This window comes from Bombina bombina, chromosome 6, assembly GCF_027579735.1.
Source record: "Bombina bombina isolate aBomBom1 chromosome 6, aBomBom1.pri, whole genome shotgun sequence".
Lineage (NCBI taxonomy): Eukaryota > Metazoa > Chordata > Amphibia > Anura > Bombinatoridae > Bombina > Bombina bombina.
Genome location: NC_069504.1, coordinates 408,641,645 through 408,665,093, shown reverse-complemented (window position 1 = coordinate 408,665,093; position 23,449 = coordinate 408,641,645). Strand labels below are relative to the sequence as shown.

At 37.6% G+C, this 23,449-nt stretch overlaps 1 protein-coding gene across 1 annotated transcript in view; it reads right to left on the bottom strand.

The window, feature by feature from the left end:
• Positions 1–23,449, bottom strand: part of JAKMIP2 (janus kinase and microtubule interacting protein 2) — a 218,287-nt gene that overhangs the window by 56,557 nt on the left and 138,281 nt on the right. The window contains 3 exon segments of the mRNA XM_053719844.1: positions 1,655–2,152; positions 4,321–4,577; positions 21,024–21,073. Coding sequence (XP_053575819.1) covers positions 1,655–2,152; positions 4,321–4,449 — 627 coding nt within the window. The 5' untranslated portion in view covers positions 4,450–4,577; positions 21,024–21,073.

Below are 23,449 nucleotides of genomic sequence, written 5' to 3'. Positions count from 1 at the left end.
GCTAAAGTTACATCTGGTTTTACCATGCTAATTCTGAACATTCAGATTTTTGCATTCTTCTTCTAATTAACTAATTTAAATGGACATTAAATAGACATGGAAGTTACAGTTTCATGATTCAGATATAACATACAATTAAAAAGTTATCAAAGTGACAATCTCATGGAAAGGCGCCAACAGAGGAAGCCAGGCAAAAGAGTACTTTTTTTTTAATTGGAAGGTTTTTCTGCATCATGAAAGCTCAGATCTTTACTTAAAGGCCTAGATTACAAGTGGAGCACTATTGATAGGACAGAGTGCGCTATCAATATCCCTGGACCTCACTAGGATTAGCACACAATCTTACAAATCCATGGTAAAACTGAATAACCAGAGAATTTTTACTGCGGCCGACATCCCTTTAACGTGACCTATACTTTCAATGTATATCACGACCGCCCTAAACATTGCTCATATTACAAGTTGAAAGTTATGTGTTGGCCTCACGCACAATACAAAACAAAACTAAAAATGTTAATGCAGCAAGTGCTAGTGAGCACCTAGGGCTGTGAGTTTTGCAGGGACATGGTATGCGTACCCAATCTGGTTTGGGGGTGCAGTCCATTTCCGTGTCTTATATGTGTCTAGGGGAAATTAAAAAAGGGCTGTGTCACCCTTGGTAGTATCTCAGTGTGTTTGACTGAAGGCATGCATTGTGTGGTTGTACGTTCGGGATCAAAGGAGGAAGAGACCTTGACGTGGCCCTGGGCCTATCATCTATATGTTGTATCAATAATTTTGTTTTGCAATTTTCCCTATGGGCTTTCCACCCAGGCTTGACTCCATGAAAGCTGTCTGTGAGTACTGGTGAGCACCCAGGGCTGTGAGTTTTGCAGAGTCATGGGATGTGTATCCAGTCTGGTTTGAGAGTGCAGTCCATTTCTGTGTTTTGTATATTTTTATATATATATATATATATATATATATATATATATATATAGATAATAGTTTTTTAATTGAAAATAATATTTTCTTATTGGGTTAGTGAGCAGGCGAAATCCAGAAGAGGCTTTTGTATTTAGACACATAGAAGTCTAAGGGTGAAATGGAGTTAGCGTGATTGCTACCCGACCTCTAGATGTTAGCGCGCCTGAGGCACTAACTTTTTACTTTCAACTTGTAATACGAGTGCTTTTCATTTCACTTGAGTGCAATTAGCTGGGGATTGTGTGTATTGAGTAATTAAAGACATCATTTGTGTCATACAAGCCATAGCTGACTCTCTGAGAAGGTGTGGTGATCGAAGTTCAAATGTTGGTGCATGGGGCACTCACAGCCTATGTGCATAACAGCTGAAAAACAGTAATAACTTTCACAAGAAGCATTTTTACTAATGGAAGTAAAGTCCAAAATGCTTCTATGTAAAATTGAAATGCACTCTTGCACAATTCAATTCTAACCTCTCACTTAAAGCACCAACTTGTAGAGGATCTGCATACAAAATAAATGTTTTAAGTAATTAAAGCTGTAAGTTTACTACCAAAATTGATATTGCTTTAGAGACCAGGGACATACCCCTTGGAAACCTTTTTGAGCATGTTTATATTCTTTGCTCTTGACAATAGATATAAATGAGCAATGGTTTTGTTCTGTAAGACCTATTGCTGTTACTCACCAGTCTTCGGATGTCCCTTTCACTTTCCCACTTAATCTTGACAATTGCTTCCTGATGTGACTGATGCTCACTCCTCAGATCTCCTGCCTTCAGCTTGTCAGCTTGTATTATATTATTGAGAGCCTCATCTACCTGTTTTTTGGCCGACTTTAGCTCAGTAATCTCCTGTAAAAGCTTAAGGCGCTCAGTATCAAACACTTTACGGGCTTCTTCCCGCGCCTCTGCGCTTAGGGCTGTTCTTACTTTGTCACTGCTGCCATCACGCAGTGCATTTACTGCAGATTTAAGTCTCAAAATTTCTGCCTCTTTAAGTTTCACCATTCTAGCCATTTCCTGTTCGTGCTGTTTGATTAAGTTTTCCCGCACGGCCTGAAGTTCCTTCATCTTCTCCTCATGCAGCTTGGCCCTCAGCTCTGTAATAGTAACTGTGTGCTTGTGCTGCTCCTGCTCCTTTATGCGTTTGCTTTCCTGGTTCTTCTCCCTTTCTAATTTAGTCACCTACAAACAAAACAGAAGCATTTATTTATTACCACATTAATATACAAAAAAAAAACAAAAAAAAATGTGAAGCATGTAAGAGAAAAGTGTGTTCAAAACGTGTTGCAGATAATTTAAGATAAATAAATTATATAGTGTTCATAAAAATATAAGAGAAATTTGCTATTACTAGATTAGTCAAAAGAGGTACTCAGCTAAAAAAAAAAAGAAAAAGAAATGTGCAGGATAAAAAAGGTTTTCCTAAAAAACACTGTAGACTGCTCCTCAAAAATGTGTCTGTGTGGATCCTCAATAGTAACTAGAAAATATGAAATACACAAATTGGTACATCTAATGAAAAAGTGTAATGTAAGAGCTATACTCAAAAAGCAAGGAATAAAAATGCACATTTTATTGTTTTTAATAAACTATTTTAGTTTATACTATCCAAGTTTGCTGTTTTATTTTATGGGATTACTTCCTGTGATAAAACTATGAAGACCTGCTGGCACCTACTCTGTAGATCATCACAGGAGTTCCTGACCTGTTGGTTTCAGTCATCTGGTGGACTGAGAGACTCACGTCAGCTTTCATAGCAACTGGAGGTGCATCTTCCTTGTGAATACAGCTCTTACTTTTCACTTTTCCATTAAATGTCATACATTTGCACTTCCTGTGCCAGGCTCCCCCCCACCTCATTTTTTATGTTTTAAGCTTTTTTTCCCCCCAGACTTTTTATAAACAAGACAAAAGTCATTGGGGCATATGTTTCAAGCTCCGAATGGAGCTTGATGCCCCATGTTTCTGGCGAGTCATTAGACTCGCCAGAAACAGCAGTTATGAAGCAGCGGTCACAAAGACCGTTGGCCCATAACCTGTCCGCCTGCTCTGAGCAGGCGGACAGACATCGCCGGAAATCAACCCGATCGAGTACGATCGGGTTGACTGACAACCCCCTGCTGGCGGCCTATTGGCCGCGAGTCTGCAGAGGGCGGCGTTGTACCAGCAGCTCATGTGAGCTGCTGGTGCAATGCTGAATACGGCGAGCGTATTGCTCGCCGTATTCAGCGAGGTCTGGCAGACCTGATCCGCAGTGTCGGATCAGGTCCGCCAGACCTTGATAACTATGGGCCATTGAGTTCAACATTTTTATGTATACTCTATTTTTAAAAAATGGCAAACTGCTATAAAAGTGTCAGTAATATATTGATCTCTGATCCAAAGTGGGACCTTTAATTATTTATTTTCTTCTCTAAATTGTTTTAATTTTTTTTTTTTTTTAGAAAATACCATTTAAACACATGTTCCGCATTCATAAGAAGGTCTTAACATGTATTTTTTATAAGTTGAATCATATTTTCTTTTTTTATATGCCCCTTTTTAAGCAGAATACTATTATTTGCCTTTTATGTTTTTATCTCAGTTTTCCCAAGATTTGTCCCAATTATGTTATGACTTATCTGACATTATGCAATAGTATTTTATAGTATGTTTATTTTTGGTTATCTTGATAAACAAATACATCCTGTATCACCACCAGCATAGATGTAAACATACTATTTTAATTGCACTTTTAGGATGTGGATAGCACATTGAAAATAACTTTGCCAATAGTGATCTCTATGGAGCTCATTTGTCATTTTTGCAGTAATTCTTTGTTTCCTTCTTAAACATTTGTCCAACTTATTTATTTATGGACTATTATTTAGCAGACTTGTTAGTTATTCTATACAATAATCTCACATGAAACTAGAATGCCGTCTATTTTGGGGGCTTTGGTGAACTTTTAGAAAATTAACCAGATCTAATTAATTTTCTGAGCTCTAATTGCTACAGTGAGCTTGTGGTAGCAATAACCAGCCCCTTGTAAAGGCTGGTTATTTATCGCGTGCCCTACAAATAGGCAAACATGAAAATTTAGCGCTGCACTATTATTTAATCACATTGTATTGCAGACACATATAGATTTAATATGCAAATCCTTAAAATATAAATATAGGCTAAACAAAGGTATGTAAATGTGCTATATATTATTACTTTAATGCTTTTACTTTTCTGTATTAAATCCCTGTGCCTTTCACTGATCACAATAACAAAAGATGTGGAAAATCATAACACTGTAAATACAAACTGATTAAATTAATATGTTAATATTTTCCAAATTAGTGCACATAAACTAATTTTCTCACCTTAGACTTTTCCTGATGAAGCTCAATCTGAATGTCAGTTAATTTAGTCCTGAGGTCTTCATTAGCAGCTTGAAGAGCAAGTATTAGGGCTTCGGGCTTTTCGCCCTTATTACGCAGTTTTTTTGACATGATTGCTTTTTATTCTGAGTAACTTCAACCTGATTTCCTCAGTAAGAAGCACCCATCTCTTCTGGACAGTGGAGTTTCTTGTACGTTATGATGCAGGGAGGTAAAACCCTTTTTTTATTTTGGAAGCCCTTAAAGAAAGAAGAGACCATGTATTTGGAAAACTGAATAAAGTTAACAAGCATTTAATATATGAAACTCTTCTGTACTGAGAAAGTAGAAAATTGTGCCGGATTTGTTTAGCATGTGACTACCCCTATAGTAGCCATGGTTTACAATGAAATACAGATAACCTGTAGAACATACTTGTCCAACATACAACCAAGATTTACCTAACTTGCAGATAACAGCCAGGACCAAAACAGAGGATAAAATGAACTCAGGCATTACCCCACCACATTATTTATTATTTATTTGTCTGTAATGTCCTGCAACTGCTAGGTTGAGTGTTTACTCCCCTTTCTTGGGGGGCTGTGAGCATAGGCAGATACAGGGGAGAAAAAAGAATGTAATAGGATTCAGGAGACAATTTTTTGGTGCAAGCTTTATTGTGGACAGAATAGCTGAATACAACACAATGGCCTCAGGAGTATGTAATTGGCTTTACAGGGATTACTGAGGCATGCACCTGGTCTAACATGTGATGTGAGCATGTAATTGGCTTTAGAAGGGTTGCTGAGGCATGCCCCTGGTCTAAGGTGTGATGTTAGCATGTGGTTAGGCTTTGAGGGGTTGTAAATTATTACTTCTGTGTTGGTATTGCGAAACCATCAGTTTTTTATTTTTATTTTACTTGGTTTAACCACTGCAGCCATCTTTGTGTCACGATGCACAACAAATTTTGGTTATACAGATGTTTACGGAAACCTTAATATCTCCTTGGAACAATAACCGATGCCTAGATGAGTGATTACTTCTATGTGTCGGTATTGCAAAACCATCATTTTTTTTTTTTTTTATTTAAATTTTTTATTGAGGTTGTAAGAAAAAATAAAAATCAGCATACATGAGATACCATAAAACATAAGTAACAAAATCTATATTTCACAAATAATTTTAGAGTAATGAAAAATTAAGCAGTGATTCTCAATGAGTAGGCACTTTTATTTTATTTTCTTAGATGTGTTCCTCTATCCGGACTAAGGGTTACTCTTGAACCCAACATAACATATATGATCTAGGAGAGGAAATTGGCTTTGGGAATGGTCACTTTTGGACCTATTTAAATAATAGCAAGTTGGCAACTGAATTGAAAAATGGAGTAGTAGAAGATGTAGGACAGTAGAGAGAAAATTGGGGAAATCAACAGGCAGGAGCTGTTCTATATAAGGGAGGGAGGGTGAGAGAAGAAGTGGGTCCTCGTTAGAGATATGTGTTATTTGGAGGAGAAGGTGTAGGAGAGAAGAGAGGATAATTATTAGGGTGGTCACTATAGGATAGGATATTTAGGGAGAGTAATATTCTAACCGGGGTCTAGACCTGGAATCTAGGTATTGACTAAGCTTGTAAATGCTAAGTAGGGAGAATGTATGGACTGGGAGCTAGTTGGATAATACAATAATTTATGCTAGGGAGGTGATAAGTAGAGTGGGTTCTAATGAATTGTAGTTTAAATGGATCAAATAGTACGGATAATCTACCACTGTGAAACCAACTTTAATGCGAAAGAACTCTTAAGGCTAAAAAGATACAATCACCTTAAATTAGGGGTGCAACCGCCGACTACTTGGCTAGGGTAGGCTGGGACAAACATTATTATGTTATGGATAACAATTAGAGGAAAATGGTGGGTAAATTTAGTTAAGGCCAAAGGTGGAGTACCCAACCCATCATTAGGCGTTAGGGATTATACTATCCAATCAGGCTCCAAAGGAGCAATGTAGAACTCAGTAGTGAGTGGGACATATGAAGGTATTAAGCTATTGTGTTAATATCTCTTTAAGGAGCTATATAGTGCATACTCCAGGTTCACATATGTACCCTGGGCCTATTTAATATTGGTTCTAAGGCGTCTGTAGGCTATTAAGTGACTGCAGTCTCGGGTCCTTTGGACTATCTATACCCATAAAGGGTGACCTAGTGATATAAGCCTAAGAATTAGAGACTGACTCATTTGTACCTGATTAGTAATATCAGTTTGTTTGTTTTTTTATTTTGCTTGGTTTAACCATTGCAGCCATCTTTGTGTAACGGTGCACAACAAATTTTGGTTATACAGATGTTTACGGAAACCTCAATATCTCCTTGGAACAAAAACTGATCTCTAGATCAGATTAAAAGGTACATGTTTATATATAAACATTTTGCCAATTCTTGATACATAGACTTAGAACTTAAGGCCTAATGTAATGATGAAAATCGCTAAAAGTTCTACTTGTAGGGTCAGTTTATTAGAAAGGGTTTGAGTCTCAGTCCTGATTTTTTTTTAGAGGGTACCTAGGTAAGTACAGAGTGCATGCAGAACATTTCAGGTTTGAGGCTTCTCTTATTTTTTTTATGGGGGCAAGAATGTACATTTTTTTTTAACATTTCCCCTCACTTTCAGGTTGATTATTACTGGTGGGGGACCAGATAGGAACAGAGCTTGGGCTAGTAGAAATTGATATTTATGCATTTTGAGAAATTACTAGATGTCATATAAGCATGAAAATTAATAAAAAATAAATGCATTTTACACTAATTATGTTTATAATTGACATTTCAATAGTTTTTGCTTGTCAATGAGTTCTGAAATTTTACTACATTTGATATTGGCAACAGTGCAGCATGATCTATCATGTTGATGCAAGCACAAACATAACATTAGAGCAGGAAAACATACCTGGGCATGCCCAATTCTGAAAGTGTATGGACACAGCTTGTCAGTGTGTTGGCTGCAGTCTTGTGAGTTAGATGCTAGGAGCTGAAGTGTGTCAGATTTAATTGATTTGGGAATAGATTTTATCCAAATATGGAAATACAGTGTTCACTTGGGTATTTTACAAATTAACAGTTCAATAAACTAAGCTATGGTGAATGGTGACTACAGCTCAGAAGAAAATAAGTTACTGTGTCCAACGGTAGGATATGATGTATCTGATGTTTTTATGGTACAATATATATCTATAGCAATAGTAGACATTTCCAATAGGATCTGAACTCCTTGTATCCAACTTAGGTAACAACAACCAGGGTGCTAGTCTGTTTCCAAATAGCTACATTTCTCATATGATAACAGCACTCACCGGATTTAGCAAAGTAAAAATTAACTTTTATTGGAAAAAAAAGGTAAAGGTCCATGACATTTCGATGCCCAACTGGCATCTTTATCAAATGTTGCCAGTTCTTAGGTCAGAGATCACAACATGATACCCCAAAGGAAGTCTGTTTAAAAGGATAGAATGGCCAATCATAGATATGCCATCAGGGAGGCGATTAAGAATGGGGATTCAGATCAACCAGTGACACGACACTTTGCCACACTTAGACATACCTTATCAAGATTGCACATCATGATTATCGACCATATACCAACCCCAAGGAGGGGTGGGGATGGAGCGAAACTGTTACTCCAACTGGAGTCTAAGTAGATCTATAAGTTGGACACTGTGGCACCAAGAGGCTTAAACATTAAATTGGATTTTGGTCCTTATATTGGACAGAGCCCTAAACGCTATACTATGCCAATGCGCTGGTATCTACCTTGGAGGTTTCCCCTACAAACTGTGGTCTTCCCATGTCAGTACTACACATTTCTGCAATACTATAAAACAACAATGTGTTGAAATATTTGGATGCTCCCCCTATACTGTTGACATGTTCTATACCTCTTCCCTATCCTCTGTAAGTTCCTCCTTAAACATCAATGGGGTTTCCACTTTGTGTAACTCAAGACTGAATTTTTACAAGACAACTTACCCTTAGTTATACCCGTGGACAACTATAATCCTGTATTAGACACGTTTGTGCAGTATATCTTGTACACAATATATGACCCATGCAAATGGCATTTGTTATAATATATGCTTAGGACTATTAAGGGGGGCATATAATACAGTACTTTTAGTGATCTGCCATAATCAACCCACGAGCGATAGCTCTGTCTATGTTTCTGCCACAGATGATACAAGCAGTATGATGTATGGAAGACAGATCAAATTAATTACTGTCATATGAAATGTCTTGGAAACAGGATGATTAGTGTTTGAAAAGGGTTCCTTCTCTCAGATTGCATGCCGACAATCAGAATGATTGACTAGTGATGCCATGTTACTATACAGATAACACACCAAGAGCATACGTCACACACAAACCGGGATATGGTAATTAGCCATGCAGTTACTTCAGTGAGGAAGTAGAGTGGCTGTGAGAAGCGATTATGCAAACCAATTGGATTGAGACATACACATGTCCACATTCTCTGAACATCGAGCATGCACGCTGTTGACAGGTGCATACACTTAGCTGATTCCACGAGTAAGGGTATATTAATTTTTTTACTTTGAAACAGACTTCCTTTTGGGTATCATGTTGTAAGATATCTGACCTAAGAACTGGGAACATTTGATAAAGATGCCAGTTAGGCATGGAAACGTCATGAACCTTTCCCCTTTATAACTTTGTTTTTCCAATAAAAGTTAATTTTTACCCTGTCTAGTCTGTGAGTGTGGTCCATTCCTGTGTTTAGTATTTACATAGGGGAGATTACAAAAGCCTGTGTCACCCTGGGAGGTTCCCAGTTGGTTTGTTTGAAAATATGCATTGTGTGGGTGCTGGTTTAGGGACCCAGAAAGGGGGATACTTTGATGTGGTCCTGGGCTTGATCCTTTGGTGACAAATGTAACTGACTTCACCCAGTTTTGCTTTTAAACATTACTGTGAATTTGCTGGCGAGTGCCAGGTTTTATGTGTGTTGTGTATATATAGGAATAGCTATTTACAAACTTTGAACATATTCTGTTATGTGCAGAACATTGGAATGGGAAATATTTACCATACATACACAGTATAACACTATTAAATATGATTATTACATAAATATGTTTTTTCATGTTTTCATCTACTTAATAGGACAGTCTAGTCAAAATTAAACTTTCATGATTCATATAGGGCATGTAATTTTAAGCAACTTTCCAATTTACTTTTACATTATTACAAATAGAAAAAAAGGCAAGCACAGGGCTTTAACATAGAGATACATACATATACATCTCTACATATGTGTATTTATGTATATGTTTATATTTGTGTACATATGTATTTATAACACCAGAGACCTCATATCTTTGAGCCTTAAAATAATTTTTGTGCAATTTTTTAAAATATTTTTTATTAGATAGTGTTATTTTGAGCGTAATTGTACTTTGTAGTGTATTTTTGATGTGTTTTGTGACACTTTTTTGATTCGCGAAACATTTAACCAGAACTCTGAGGTCACTCTAACCTGAAACGTATTAACTTCAATTGCGTTCAAGCAATCGCGTTTTCTTAAAATTTTTAATACAAGTGAAGAACCCGACGCACGCAAACACCCATGATTAACCCCTTTTTTCTCGCTCGTAACTGTTAGCGCTCTACTCGTAATCTAGCCAAAGTGCTTTCAGTGCTAAAGTAGTAAGGATTTCTGAAACTTTGAGAAAGAAATCTGTAAGAATCGTTTCTTTAGACGATTGAGTATAACAGGGCCAAAAATCATTCAACAGAAGAATATGACAGATTAATTGAGGTTCTTAAATAAAGTATGCTGTAGCAAACAACAAAGACAAAATTTAAATTCTCAGTCTATTACCAAGCTCATGGTCCCAGAACAAGACAGGAAAGATTATCTATTTTTCTGATGGTTTGGCAAGTCAATATAAACAACTAGAAGAATTTCCCCAATCTGTTTAACTATGAGAGGGACTTTGCAATAAAAGGCAAATGGAACATCTTTGCAACATCCCATGGCAAAAATGCATGCAGCGGGTTGGAGGATCAACTAAGCGGGAAACAACAAAAGCCAGTTTGCAGATGAAAACAGAAGGTCAAATCCTTACCCCTGAAGATATCTTCCTCTTTTGCAACAAGATTAAGGGGGTTACATATATCTAATTTAAAAGCAAGGAAGTAACAGAATTTTATGAACTGAAACTCAAGGACAGGTTTGATAAGTGTGAGATAATTCCAGGTGGAAGAAAATTTCACTGCTGCAAAAGTTTAAAGAACATGCAGTGATTACATTTGTCCCCCTGAGCCAACAGAATAACTGTGTTGCTTGTCTCCATAATGACCAGTTGTGGTTAGGCTTGGTTGAGGACATCACCGAGGAAAACTGTGATGTTTTTGAAAAACCTGGACCAAGAATATAATTTAAGATATATACTGTGGAAAAGCATGGGTTCCCATGAACAATGTACTCAAAAAACTTACACCTGCCAAGTTGCCTACTGCCACTGTAAGCTCCCACAACATTTCCGAGAGACTGAGTGAGGAAATCTCACAGCTACTACAAACATGTAGCTTGAAATTGTAGTGTGTCAATCATATACATAATTTGTATTATTTGTTATGCTTATATAACATCTTTATATGTACATGAATAAACAATGGCACTACAATGGGCAATCCCCACTGGTATTGGTAATAGCCGCTCTCGGTGTTGCTATATTAAAATGTATTATAACTTGGTATGTGGGTTGGTGCTTTGCATTGACTGTAAACTAGCAAAAAAACATAAATTATGCTTACCTGATAATTTCCTTTTCTTCTGTGGGAAAGAGTCCACAGCCGCATTCATTACTTATGGGAAATAAGAACCTGGCCACCAGGAGGAGGCAAAGACCCACCAGACAAAGGTTTAAATACTCCTCCCACTTCCCCTATCCCCCAGTCATTCAGCCGAGGAACAAGGAACAGTGGAAGAAGCATCAAGGTGAAAAGGTGCCAGAAGATGAAAACAACAATGCCTCAAAAACGGGCGGGGGGGCTGTGGACTCTTTCCCAAGGAAGAAAAGGAAATTATCAGGTAAGCATAATTTATGTTTTTCTTCCTAATGGGAAAGAGTCCACAGCCGCATTCATTACTTATGGAAAATTCATTCCCAAGCCAAAGAGGACACAAAATGCCAAAACCGGAGGGCAAGAGGCAGACCACGTGAAGACACCACCCAAAAAACACATTCCACAAACAAAAAAAACCCTGTTTCATCTGAGAACAGGGAACAAGAATGGTTTGGAAAAAAAAACGCAGCTTCATTGACGCAAATCTATCAACAGGTCATAGAACCTGAATGGTCACCATGAATATACGGAACTCGAGATCACGGACCCCAAGGACACCATCTCTCAAGGCAACAGCCCAGCAGCAGGCCCTCAACCAACTAAGGGACCCGACGAATCATTCCAAAAATGAACACAAGCCTAACATAAGCAGGATAACCCCAGGTCATCAGGAAGACAACCCAACTCCATTTGACAGGTGTACTCTAACCCATGTTCCAATGACAGGAACCACAGCAGAATACAAGAGAAAACCCTGAAGAGAACAAACAGATCTCAAGGACCAGAAAGCCTCCAAACAGCTAAACAGCAAGGATCAATGGCACTCCCATGAAAACCCGGTCACCAAGGGAAAAAACCCTTACCAGCTAACAGGAGGAAACAAAACCCAGTCCCGCACCCCAGACCACAGGAGCCTGAGTGTGCCGTACTAGCAAGGACCAATTCCAGAGATGGAAAAATATTAATGAAAAAGATGCCGGACATAAAGGAGAAACTAGCAGTGCAAGCAAGAAGCGGAGCACTTCCTTAAAAATAAATACCCCACCTTGCACCTGTGCAACTAAGACAGCACAGCCACTAAAGGCCACAGAGCAGCAGAACCTCCTTTCCAATCAAATCCCCCCAGCAACAGAAGGAACCCAATGATCCAACTCCCCCAAAGGATTGAGAACACCCCAACTAAGACCAAAAGCAGCTAACTAGCAGCCAAGTTAGCTAGCAGCCAAGGAGCATATAACAGTAACCGGTTTCGACTGCAAAACCCTTCAAGTCTGCTCCTCAGCAAACTCCCTGTATGCCAAAGCATTGCTGTTCACACGGCCTATAAACTTAGCTAGGGTTAGTGCAGTGATTCAAAAACAACCCATCCAATTGACTGGTAGCCAGACAAGCCAACAGGCCACAACGGCCAGCAACCGGCACACACCTCCACTCAAGAAAAAGGGGGGGGAATAATTAGTCACTTAAGAAAAAAGATGACTAGAACCCTGAGATAAACCACCTAGAAATGAGTGACAAGAATCCCAATGGCAAGCCCATCTCCTAAAAACCAAGGACCACCAGGACCCATCACTCTACAAAGAGACAAGAGGCTCCCAGTGGAAGATACAAGAGAATACTCGTCCCCAAGACCTCTGTAATCCTCTGAGGATGACTACCCAGACACTGAGCACCCAAAGGGCGCCCTCCGCCAAAGAGGTCTGGCATAAGCCGTAGGGGAACATCAAAACGGCCAACGGCATGAACCTCTGAGAGACAATCTCTCAAGCCCCCGAAGCCAGTCAGTCAGGCAACTAAAATACAGAAGCGGGGAAAAAGACCAACACGTAAATCATTGACCCCACAGGTCGAGAACGAGACCAGGACATAAGGCGAACAGCAGGGTAAGTACTCATGGAGACAAAACCCCAAGCCCAGCTTCACAAATGGGTATTTAACCAGAAACTTCCAAACTCCCCATAAATGAGAGACAAAGGAGTGCATCCTAATCTCAACCCTAAGTTTCAAGGAAAACACAGGGACAAAAAAGATAGGAGGAACCAGACCGCCAGAGCCCTAGATCCACTTCCAGATTCCCACTGAATCTAATAGGAAGGACCCAAAGTAAAACTCCCTGAGTCTGATCCGACTATCTCCACAGAGGAGACACTGCAATGAAAACTGCAACACTAAATCCAACGGACACTAGATCCTAGGTCAGAGGTCAACCTGGTCCTAAACCCTAAAATGGGCAACATAATGTCTTAGAAACAACTACCGCTTTGGAAGGATAGCGGACACCAGGATACTTCAGATCAGAAGGCAGGAGTTTTACATCTGATTTCAAAACCACAACCTTATACTGAAGGAGCGATAGAGCTAACCACTACACCACATATCCCTTCCAGATTGTGCCAGACTTATAAAGAGTCCACGGATCATTCAAACTTTAAAATAATAAGATTTACTTAGCCCCTTCAACATTAGGTGGCTATGATATACTATTGAAAAACTTAGCCGCACACTGATGTATGACAACAACAATCTTATATGAACAAGTATAACACCCTATATTGGGTGGCAGAGGAAGTTGCAAATTGGAGGCGACTCAGACATTGGGTATCACTAACTGCTTGATAATTTTTATCAATGAGCAGTAGCCTCACGTGCACAAGCATAACACACTCCTCTCCTCAGACAACACGTGGACAGTGTTTCACACAGTGATCAAACTCAATTTGTTCCCTTTACTTTAGAGGATATTTAATAAATATATCAGCTTATTGTAGTATCACATGTCCAATCAATAGACAATTGTAACTGTTCAGGGGTGGCTATGACACACTACCTGGAGTATACCCAGTAAACAGCAACCTAACCGTAAACTTATGCCTGATATCCAGGGAATCCTTAATTACTTGTAACTCAATTTTTATTGGATACCAGAGGAAGTTGTGACACACGAGTTGGAGTTCACCCAACATAGGGAATATTAGTTTTTTGATAACCACATCAATAAACAGTAGCTTCACGTGTAAAAGCACAACATATACCACTAGGATATTATATTTTACCCATTACACACAAGAGAGCGCTGCATGCACACAAGGCAGTACTAGGAACAGCTGGTCATATTTTATTATCCATATCATGAAACAGTGAGTGGGAGTTAATACATCACCCCACTCACATTTAATAAATAAGGGAGCTAGGCTCATAGATTTTTCAATGAGGTGGTGGTGTAATAATCCTTTATTCAAGGCCTTAGATTGATATTTACCACCAATTTCATACAATAATTGGGAGTAGTCTCTCAGAGTTCTTATTTTTAAATGTGTGTGTGTATGTTTCGTTGCTTTTTATATATACAATTAATAAAAGTTATATTTTATTTTTATCGGAACCCCGCTTATCCTTAAAGTCTGGGCACAGAGTGCTAAGTGCATTCTTTCCAGTGGATATCAGTTTATCCACATTGTTTGCTAGTTTATATTACATATTGTCATATCTCAAAACACATGAATAAAGTAGGCTTTTCTCCAGATTTCTACTAGCCCTAGCTCTGTAACCAGTGGAATCTTAAACTCAAAATGTTCTGCATGCACACTATACTTACCTGGGTACCCTCTAAATAATTACGACTGAGACTAACCCTTCCGTTATAAATTGTCCCTAAGGGGTAGATCTATCAAATGTTGGGCGGACATTTATCATTGCACAAGCATCTCTGGTGAAATGCTTGTGCAATGCCACCACATGCACATTTGCGGCCAATTGGCCACTAGCTGGGGGTGTCAATCATCCCGATCGTATGATTGCAGTTCGCTACCACAGAGATGGCGGATGAGTTACGACCGCTGCTTCTTAACTTAAGTTTCAGGCGGACCTGAAACTTCGGGGGTAGATTGCAGCATCTGCTGCTTGATAAATCTACCCCTAAAAGTGGAACTTTCAATGATTTTCATCATTAGATTAAGACTTAAGTTCTAAGACTAGGGTTGATTTAACATTTGTCGAGCCAACATGATTCGCTATAGTGAATCATATCCGCTCAACATTGCTAAATGCAGACAGCATACACTGTCTACATTTATCACTGCACAAGAATTTCTGGTGAATTGCAATGCAGCCCCCTGGCCAACTGGCCGCTAGCAGGAGCGGTCAATCATTCCGATCAGAGCGGGATCATTTCAATCAGTCTTACGATCGCTGATTCTTAATTTCTGCTTCAAGCGAACCTGAAACGATGGGCCTCTGAAGCAGCATCCGCTGCTTAAAAAATGGACCCCTATGGCTCAATAATGTGCAAAATTTTACATATGAACATGTACCATTTAATGTTAAGGCAAAGACACCCTACACCAAGAGCTTTAATATCCCTCCTACTTCCCTGATCTTCCCAACATAAGAATAGGAGGAAGAAGCAAGAAAGAAAGATAGTAGGGTAAATAGGTGTAAACTAGAATGGTCGCCTCTAGGAAAATTGGGTGGGTTCATGGACTCTCAACACCAAGAAAGAAAATAATTTTTATCAGCTATGAATAATTTATGTTTTCTTTCTCATGGTGTTGAGAACCCACAATCCATTGCTGTTGGGAACTAATACCCAAGCTATGGAGTCCAAAGAAAAATGGGTGGGACAAAAGGGAAAGGCAGGTACCTATTTAACAGGAATTATAGCCTGAAGAGCTTTACTTCTAAAAGCTGCCTCAGCCGAGGCAAAAACATCAATATGATCAAATCTGGAGAAACTGTGTAAAGACTACCATGTTGCAGCCTTGCAAATTTGTTACACTGATGCCTCATTCTTGAAAGGCAAATAGACAAAGAACAAGTCGAATGAGCTGTAATTTTTAAAGGCGGTGACTATACCCCCTCCAAATAATCTCTGTGAATTAGACTCTTCAACCATGAAGCTAAAATAACAGAAGTTGCCTTCTTGACCCTTACATTTACCTTAGAACAAAAACTAATAAACTGGAAGACTTACATAAGTCTTTAGTTACCTGTAGATAACATTTCAATGCCCTGACTAAATCAAGATTGTGTAGAAATGTCTCTTTTGACGATTTCAGATTAGGACATAAGGAAGGAACTACAATTTATTGGTTAATATTCTATGAAAAATCCACCTTAGGTAGCAAATTGTACAATGTACGTAAAACCGCTCTGTCCTGATGAAACACCAGATACAGAGGACCGACCACAAGAGCAGACAACTCAGAGACTCTCCTAGCCAATGAAATGGCTAATAGAAACAAAACCTTCCAGTATAAAAGTCTTAGGTCCAATGTATACATAGGTTCAAAGGAGGAGATTCCATAAAGGAGAAATAGGATTAAGAATTTAAAAGTAATCTCCCCAGTTTCCTAATCTGAATTTGTGGATAATTCCTTAGCAGACAATTCCCCCTCAGAGAGAGAGGAAAATCTATCTGACTCCAAAATCTGAACTGGTTTAATAACCGTAGAAACAGCAGAACCCTCACCTTTAGTAGAGGAACTAGAGGAAATGCTAATATGTTTACACTTTATAAAAATTGGCATAAAGCACACTTTGGGCTAGATTACAAGTAGAGTAGTATTTAGCACTCCTGCTCGAGCGTAAACTCTAGTCCTTTAGATCTATAGGTATAGATATTTATTTGGCATTAACATCATATATCTAAATAGTGTTTTTTACTATGTGAAGAACATCTGAATGTAAAATATGCATAACACACTTCGTGTTTCTCGCTTTAGGTCTAACATGGCGTCAGGTTAGCGCAACATGAAAAATTAGAAATCTTAAAGCATGTTCTTGAAATATTTAATATAAAATATCAAAAGCTTTTAATAATAATTATCTAAAATGATTATACATACTGTAAAGTATTCTAAATAATACATAAAATTTGTATATTTTTGTACACTATCTATAATAATTTTGAATAATTATTAATATTGTTTTTATATTTAATATTCCAAGAACGTGCTTAAAAGGGACATGAAACCCAATTTTTTTTCTTTCATGATTCAGATAGACAATACAATTTTAAACAACTTTCTAATTAACTTCTATTATCTAATTTGTTTCAATCTCTTGGTATAATTTGTTGAAGGAGCAGCAATGCACTAATGGTTTCTAACTGAACTTATGGGTGAGCCAATCACAATTGATATATATATGCAGCCACCAATCAACAGCTAGAACCTAGGTTCTCTGCTGCTCCTGAGCTTGCATAAATAAACTTTTCAGGAAGCAAATATTAAATAATAGAAGTAAACTGGAAAGTTGTTTAAAATTGTATTCTCTACAAGGAGTGCAGAATTATTAGGCAAATGAGTATTTTGACCACATCATCCTCTTTATGCATGTTGTCTTACTCCAAGCTGTATAGGCTCAAAAGCCTACTACCAATTAAGCATATTAGGTGATGTGCATCTCTGTAATGAGAAGGGGTGTGGTCTAATGACATCAACACCCTATATCAGGTGTGCATAATTATTAGGCGACTTCCTTTCCTTTGGCAAAATGGGTCAAAAGAAGGACTTGACAGGCTCAGAAAAGTCAAAAATAGTGAGATATCTTGCAGAGGGATGCAGCACTCTTAAAATTGCAAAGCTTCTGAAGTGTGATCATCGAACAATCAAGCGTTTCATTCAAAATAGTCAACAGGGTCGCAAGAAGCGTGTGGAAAAACCAAGGCACAAAATAACTGCCCATGAACTGAGAAAAGTCAAGCGTGCAGCTGCCAAGATGCCACTTGCCACCAGTTTGGCCATATTTCAGAGCTGCAACATCACTGGAGTGCCCAAAAGCACAAGGTGTGCAATACTCAGAGACATGGCCAAGGTAAGAAAGGCTGAAAGACGACCACCACTGAACAAGACACACAAGCTGAAACGTCAAGACTGGGCCAAGAAATATCTCAAGACTGATTTTTCTAAGGTTTTATGGACTGATGAAATGAGAGTGAGTCTTGATGGGCCAGATGGATGGGCCCGTGGCTGGATTGGTAAAGGGCAGAGAGCTCCAGTCCGACTCAGACGCCAGCAAGGTGGAGGTGGAGTACTGGTTTGGGCTGGTATCATCAAAGATGAGCTTGTGGGGCCTTTTCGGGTTGAGGATGGAGTCAAGCTCAACTCCCAGTCCTACTGCCAGTTTCTGGAAGACACCTTCTTCAAGCAGTGGTACAGGAAGAAGTCTGCATCCTTCAAGAAAAACATGATTTTCATGCAGGACAATGCTCCATCACACGCGTCCAAGTACTCCACAGCGTGGCTGGCAAGAAAGGGTATAAAAGAAGAAAATCTAATGACATGGCCTCCTTGTTCACCTGATCTGAACCCCATTGAGAACCTGTGGTCCATCATCAAATGTGAGATTTACAAGGAGGGAAAACAGTACACCTCTCTGAACAGTGTCTTGCTGCTGCACGCAATGTTGATGGTGAACAGATCAAAACACTGACAGAATCCATGGATGGCAGGCTTTTGAGTGTCCTTGCAAAGAAAGGTGGCTATATTGGTCACTGATTTGTTTTTGTTTTGTTTTTGAATGTCAGAAATGTATATTTGTGAATGTTGAGATGTTATATTGGTTTCACTGGTAAAAATAAAGAATTGAAATGGGTATATATTTGTTTTTTGTTAAGTTGCCTAATAATTATGCACAGTAATAGTCACCTGCACACACAGATATCCCCCTAAAATAGCTATAACTAAAAACAAACTAAAAACTACTTCCAAAAATATTCAGCTTTGATATTAATGAGTTTTTTGGGTTCATTGAGAACATGGTTGTTGTTCAATAATAAAATTAATCCTCAAAAATACAACTTGCCTAATAATTCTGCACTCCCTGTATATGAACAAGTTCAGGGAAAAAACACTCTTGTGAGCTGCTGGTGCAATGCTGAATACGGCGAGCGTATTGCTCGCCGTATTCAGCGAGGTCTGGCGGACCTGATCCGCAGTGTCTGATCAGGTCCGCCAGACCTTAATAACTAGAGGCCATAGTCTCTATGTGTACTACAGCAAAAACAAAAAGTATTTAAATATAAAAGGCTTCCCCTAGTTACTTATTGTGCACAGTAAGTAAAATAAAGTTATAATGCCAATAATTTACACCAATCAGTTTTCAAAAATAAGTGAATGATCTATTAATTCACATATGCAAGTGGCAAAAAGAGCTCCCCCCTGCTCCTGGTATAGAGTCTTAACCCCTCCGGTACCATAACCAACATTAACCCAGTTCTTAAGCCTGTGCTCAAATTATACTGTGGGGCAATGTGCTGTAGCAATAGGTGTGAGATAAGACTGTACAGTGAGTCCCCTGGTATGCACTGGCTAAGGTATACTTCATAAGTGTATCTGATGGCTGTGTGAGACAGGCAAGTACTTACTCAGCAATATCTCCTCCACCGCTCGTACTCAGATGTTAGAACTGAGGATGAGTAGAGAGCCCTTTCTGCACTGTGATTGACAGTATAGGATTTACTGATGGACTATATCTTCATGGCCAAACAGGAGGAGGCTAAAGGAACTACTCTCCTGTGTCCCTTTCTTCCAAGATTCACTTTATGATGGAAAAATGGGATTAAAAAAGCTTGAATAAATCATAAGAACCTCTATCTTTGACTGCTCCTAGATGAGGCAAATAAATACTGGGAGGTTTAGGGAAGTAGGAGGGATATTAAAGTTCTTTGTGCAGGGTTTCTTTGCCTTCTCGTGATTAATACCCAACAGCAATGAATCATAGACTCTCAGCACCATTAGAATGAAATAAAAAATGGTCCAGCAACCAACTTTACAATTATTGGAACACTTGAGATGGACTGACCCTAGACCATAAAGTGAGGAAGGGAAACATACGTGCATGTTCTGAATATTTGCAGCTTGCTTGAAATAAATAAAGAAGCAATTTTAATTAATGCCTCTAGTAATGTATTCTATGATTCATCCCCTGGACAGCAAGAAGGTCTCACACTAGCCTCAGTGCACTTAATGTCAGAATCTAGAAATGTGCATCTAAACATGGAAAAGCAGTCATAATTTACTGTGTGCACTACATTATTTATGTTAAGCAATATCTAAATCATTATAAACATTAGAAAATTATTTTAATCATGTAAGAAAAGTCTATCCCAATTTTAAAGTAGCTTGTTAACATACACTTAGATATTGTGTGTAGAACCAACCTTCTTTCATGTATATATATTCATATTAAATTCTATTTGTAACTTAATTTTTTTCTTTTTGCACAAATCTATCTATATATATTAATTAAAAATGTGTTAATGTGAAGAATTTTAGTCTAAAGGAACAAAAAGATGTTCTTGTGCCCCAGTTTCCCATTCCTGTCTTATCTTTATCATGTACACCTCCTGTGTAGCATTGCTCCTGTTGGTTCATGACAAATAAATAATAATAATTATACTCTTTCTCACGCTGATAAAGATGCCTACAACCTTTTCCTTTGCAAGCTTCTTAATGCTTACATGATACATTTATTTTCTTTACAAGGTTTTTACACACCTCCCTTTTTATTTTTCATTATTTTTACTGAACAAATTTTACAGCCCATTTGACCAGGTTCTATATATTAGTGTAAATAAACATGTACTAACATGCAAGGAGAAGGGTTTCCGGTTATAACTATAAAGCAGTGATTTATGACATTGCATTTAAACCTTTTGAATAAACAAACCCCCAGTGCCCCAGCTGCATTTACCTAATGTTAAATGGTAATCTAAACATATTGTAGATACATAGATTACTCACATTAATATTAGATGAACTGTGGTGAATTACATGCAATACATTACTATTATTTAAGGAAAATATACTTGTAAAAATAAAGCAACTCACAATCCGTACCTGTGATTTCAGCCGTCTACATCCATCCTCTCTGCCTTTCCTTTCCATATCTGTTGAAAAATAATAAATAAAAAATTAATAAATAAATAAATGAAATTAAAATGTGCATGAATAAAGTGCAGTTTCGAAGTATAGCTTTTAATCATTATAAAATAACACCGGCACTCCTAAACAACAAACGGGATACTTTATTATTATGTTAAAACAACCCTCAAAGAATATACTGTGTCTGACGCGTTTCAGCATATGGCCTTACTCATAGATGCATAGCTTTTTAAAATAAATGAATAGCAAAGATAGATCTCAGATGATGTTGTGGGTGTAAAACTTAGCTTTGATTTGGTTCCATTAAAAGAGTATTTTTGTCAGAAGTCATGGTGAAGTCAGTATAGCATATAGAAATGGCCCCTATGCATATTTTGCCACATCTGGCACTTAGTTGAGGCTTTTTTTAAAATCACAACTAAGCTGTCATTGGCTAACATGTCAAAAAGCAAATATCAACATTATTAAGGTTGACATATACATTACTGACACCATATGATTTTGAATGTGATCATACAAATTAATTTATCTGGATTGTCCCTGAAATATTGTGAACAAAAACTCTACCCAATTTAATCATTAAAGGGACGGTCTAGTCAAAATTAAACTTTCATGATTCAGCTAGGGCATGATTCAGATAGGGCAATACAACTTTCCAATGTACATTTATCATCAAAATGTCTTTGTTCTCTTTGTTGAAAGCTAAACCTAGGTAGGCTCATATGCTAATTTCTAAGCCCTTGAAGGCCGCCTCTTATCTTAGGGCATTTTGATAGTTTTTCACAGCTAGAAAGCGCTAGATCACGTGTGCTATATAGATAACATTGTGCTCATGCACGCAGAGTTACCTAGTAGTCAGCACTGATTGGCTAAAATGTGTCTGTCAAAAGAACTAAAATTAGGGGGCAGAGGCTTATATACAAGGTAATCACAGAGGTAAAAAGTATATTAATATAACTGTGTTGGTTATGCAAAACTGGAGAATGGGTAATAAAGGGATTATTGTTTTTTTTAACAATAAAAATTCTGAAGCAGACTATCCCTTTAAACTTATCCTGCATGACATCTATAATTTTTATTACATTTTTTTATATACAGTAAATGTATCTTATCTTTTATATTTTTGTAGTAGATTCTTTGAACAGCTAACAAGTACAAATGCCATACATGTTGTTTCATGGTAATAAAAATACAAAATTACATCATTGTAGAATATGCACACTCATAAATCGCCAGAAGAGAAAGTGCTTAAGAAAGTTCGATTTAAAAAGTGAGAGGGGAATATACCAATTTAAATACAATCCAACTAAGATAAAGATACATTTTATAATAAACTGAAACATATATCACAACAAAGATAAATTATTCCCAAAAATTGTTCATAACATATGCAGCAGAGTTAAAGCCTTTAGACACTCTAGTCTACAAAGTAAAAATCCAAAAGGTCTCCCTTTTAAAGGGATAGTAAAGTCAAAATTAAACTTTCACGATTAAGGGAGAGCATGCAGTTTTAAGAGAGTTACCAATTTACTGTCATTATCAAATTGTGCTTAGTCTCTTTATAGAAACGCTTTCTGAGGTACCAGCTACTACTGAGCATGTGCAAGAGTTCCCAAAGTATATGCATATGACTCCGTGATTGGCTGATATATGTCACATGATATAGGGGACTGGCAAAAGGATTTTTTGTTTTAAATTTGTCAGAAACATTCTACTGCTCATTTAAAATGAGTGCTATTTCTATTATGTTATAAATTATCATATAAGCCTTCCTAGGTTTAACTTTCAACTAAGAATACAAAGAGAACAAAGCAAAAATGGTGAAAAAAGTAAATTGGAAAGTTGTTTAAAATTACATGCCCTATTTGAAACATGAAAAAAAAATGGACTTGACTGTACCTTTTAAATTACTATTTGTCCTCAACCTAGATCTATCCCAGGCAGTAGCAGCTTGGACTGAATGCAGCACAAGCATGGCACAGAGAATGAAGAAAATTAGATAATAGAAGTAAATTGGAAAGTTATTTAAAACTTCATACTCTGAATCTTGATAGTTTAATTTGGACTGCAATGTCCCTTTAAGGGAAAAATCCTGTTCCCACACTGAAACACCCACTTTCAGGCCCTTATTCTGTCTCTAGGGTTTCTTAGATGCCTTTCTATCTAGTGAGACCTCTTTTTAAAAAGAAAATATGAATATTCTATACATATACATTTACAGTGTTTTTATGTGTATTTCTGAAGTTGTGGTTGTAACTGTTTTACCCTTTAAGCATCTTAATATTACAAATATATATATATATATATATATATATATATATATATATATATATATATATATATGTCAACTTTATTATGAGACACCTTTGATACCATCCCCA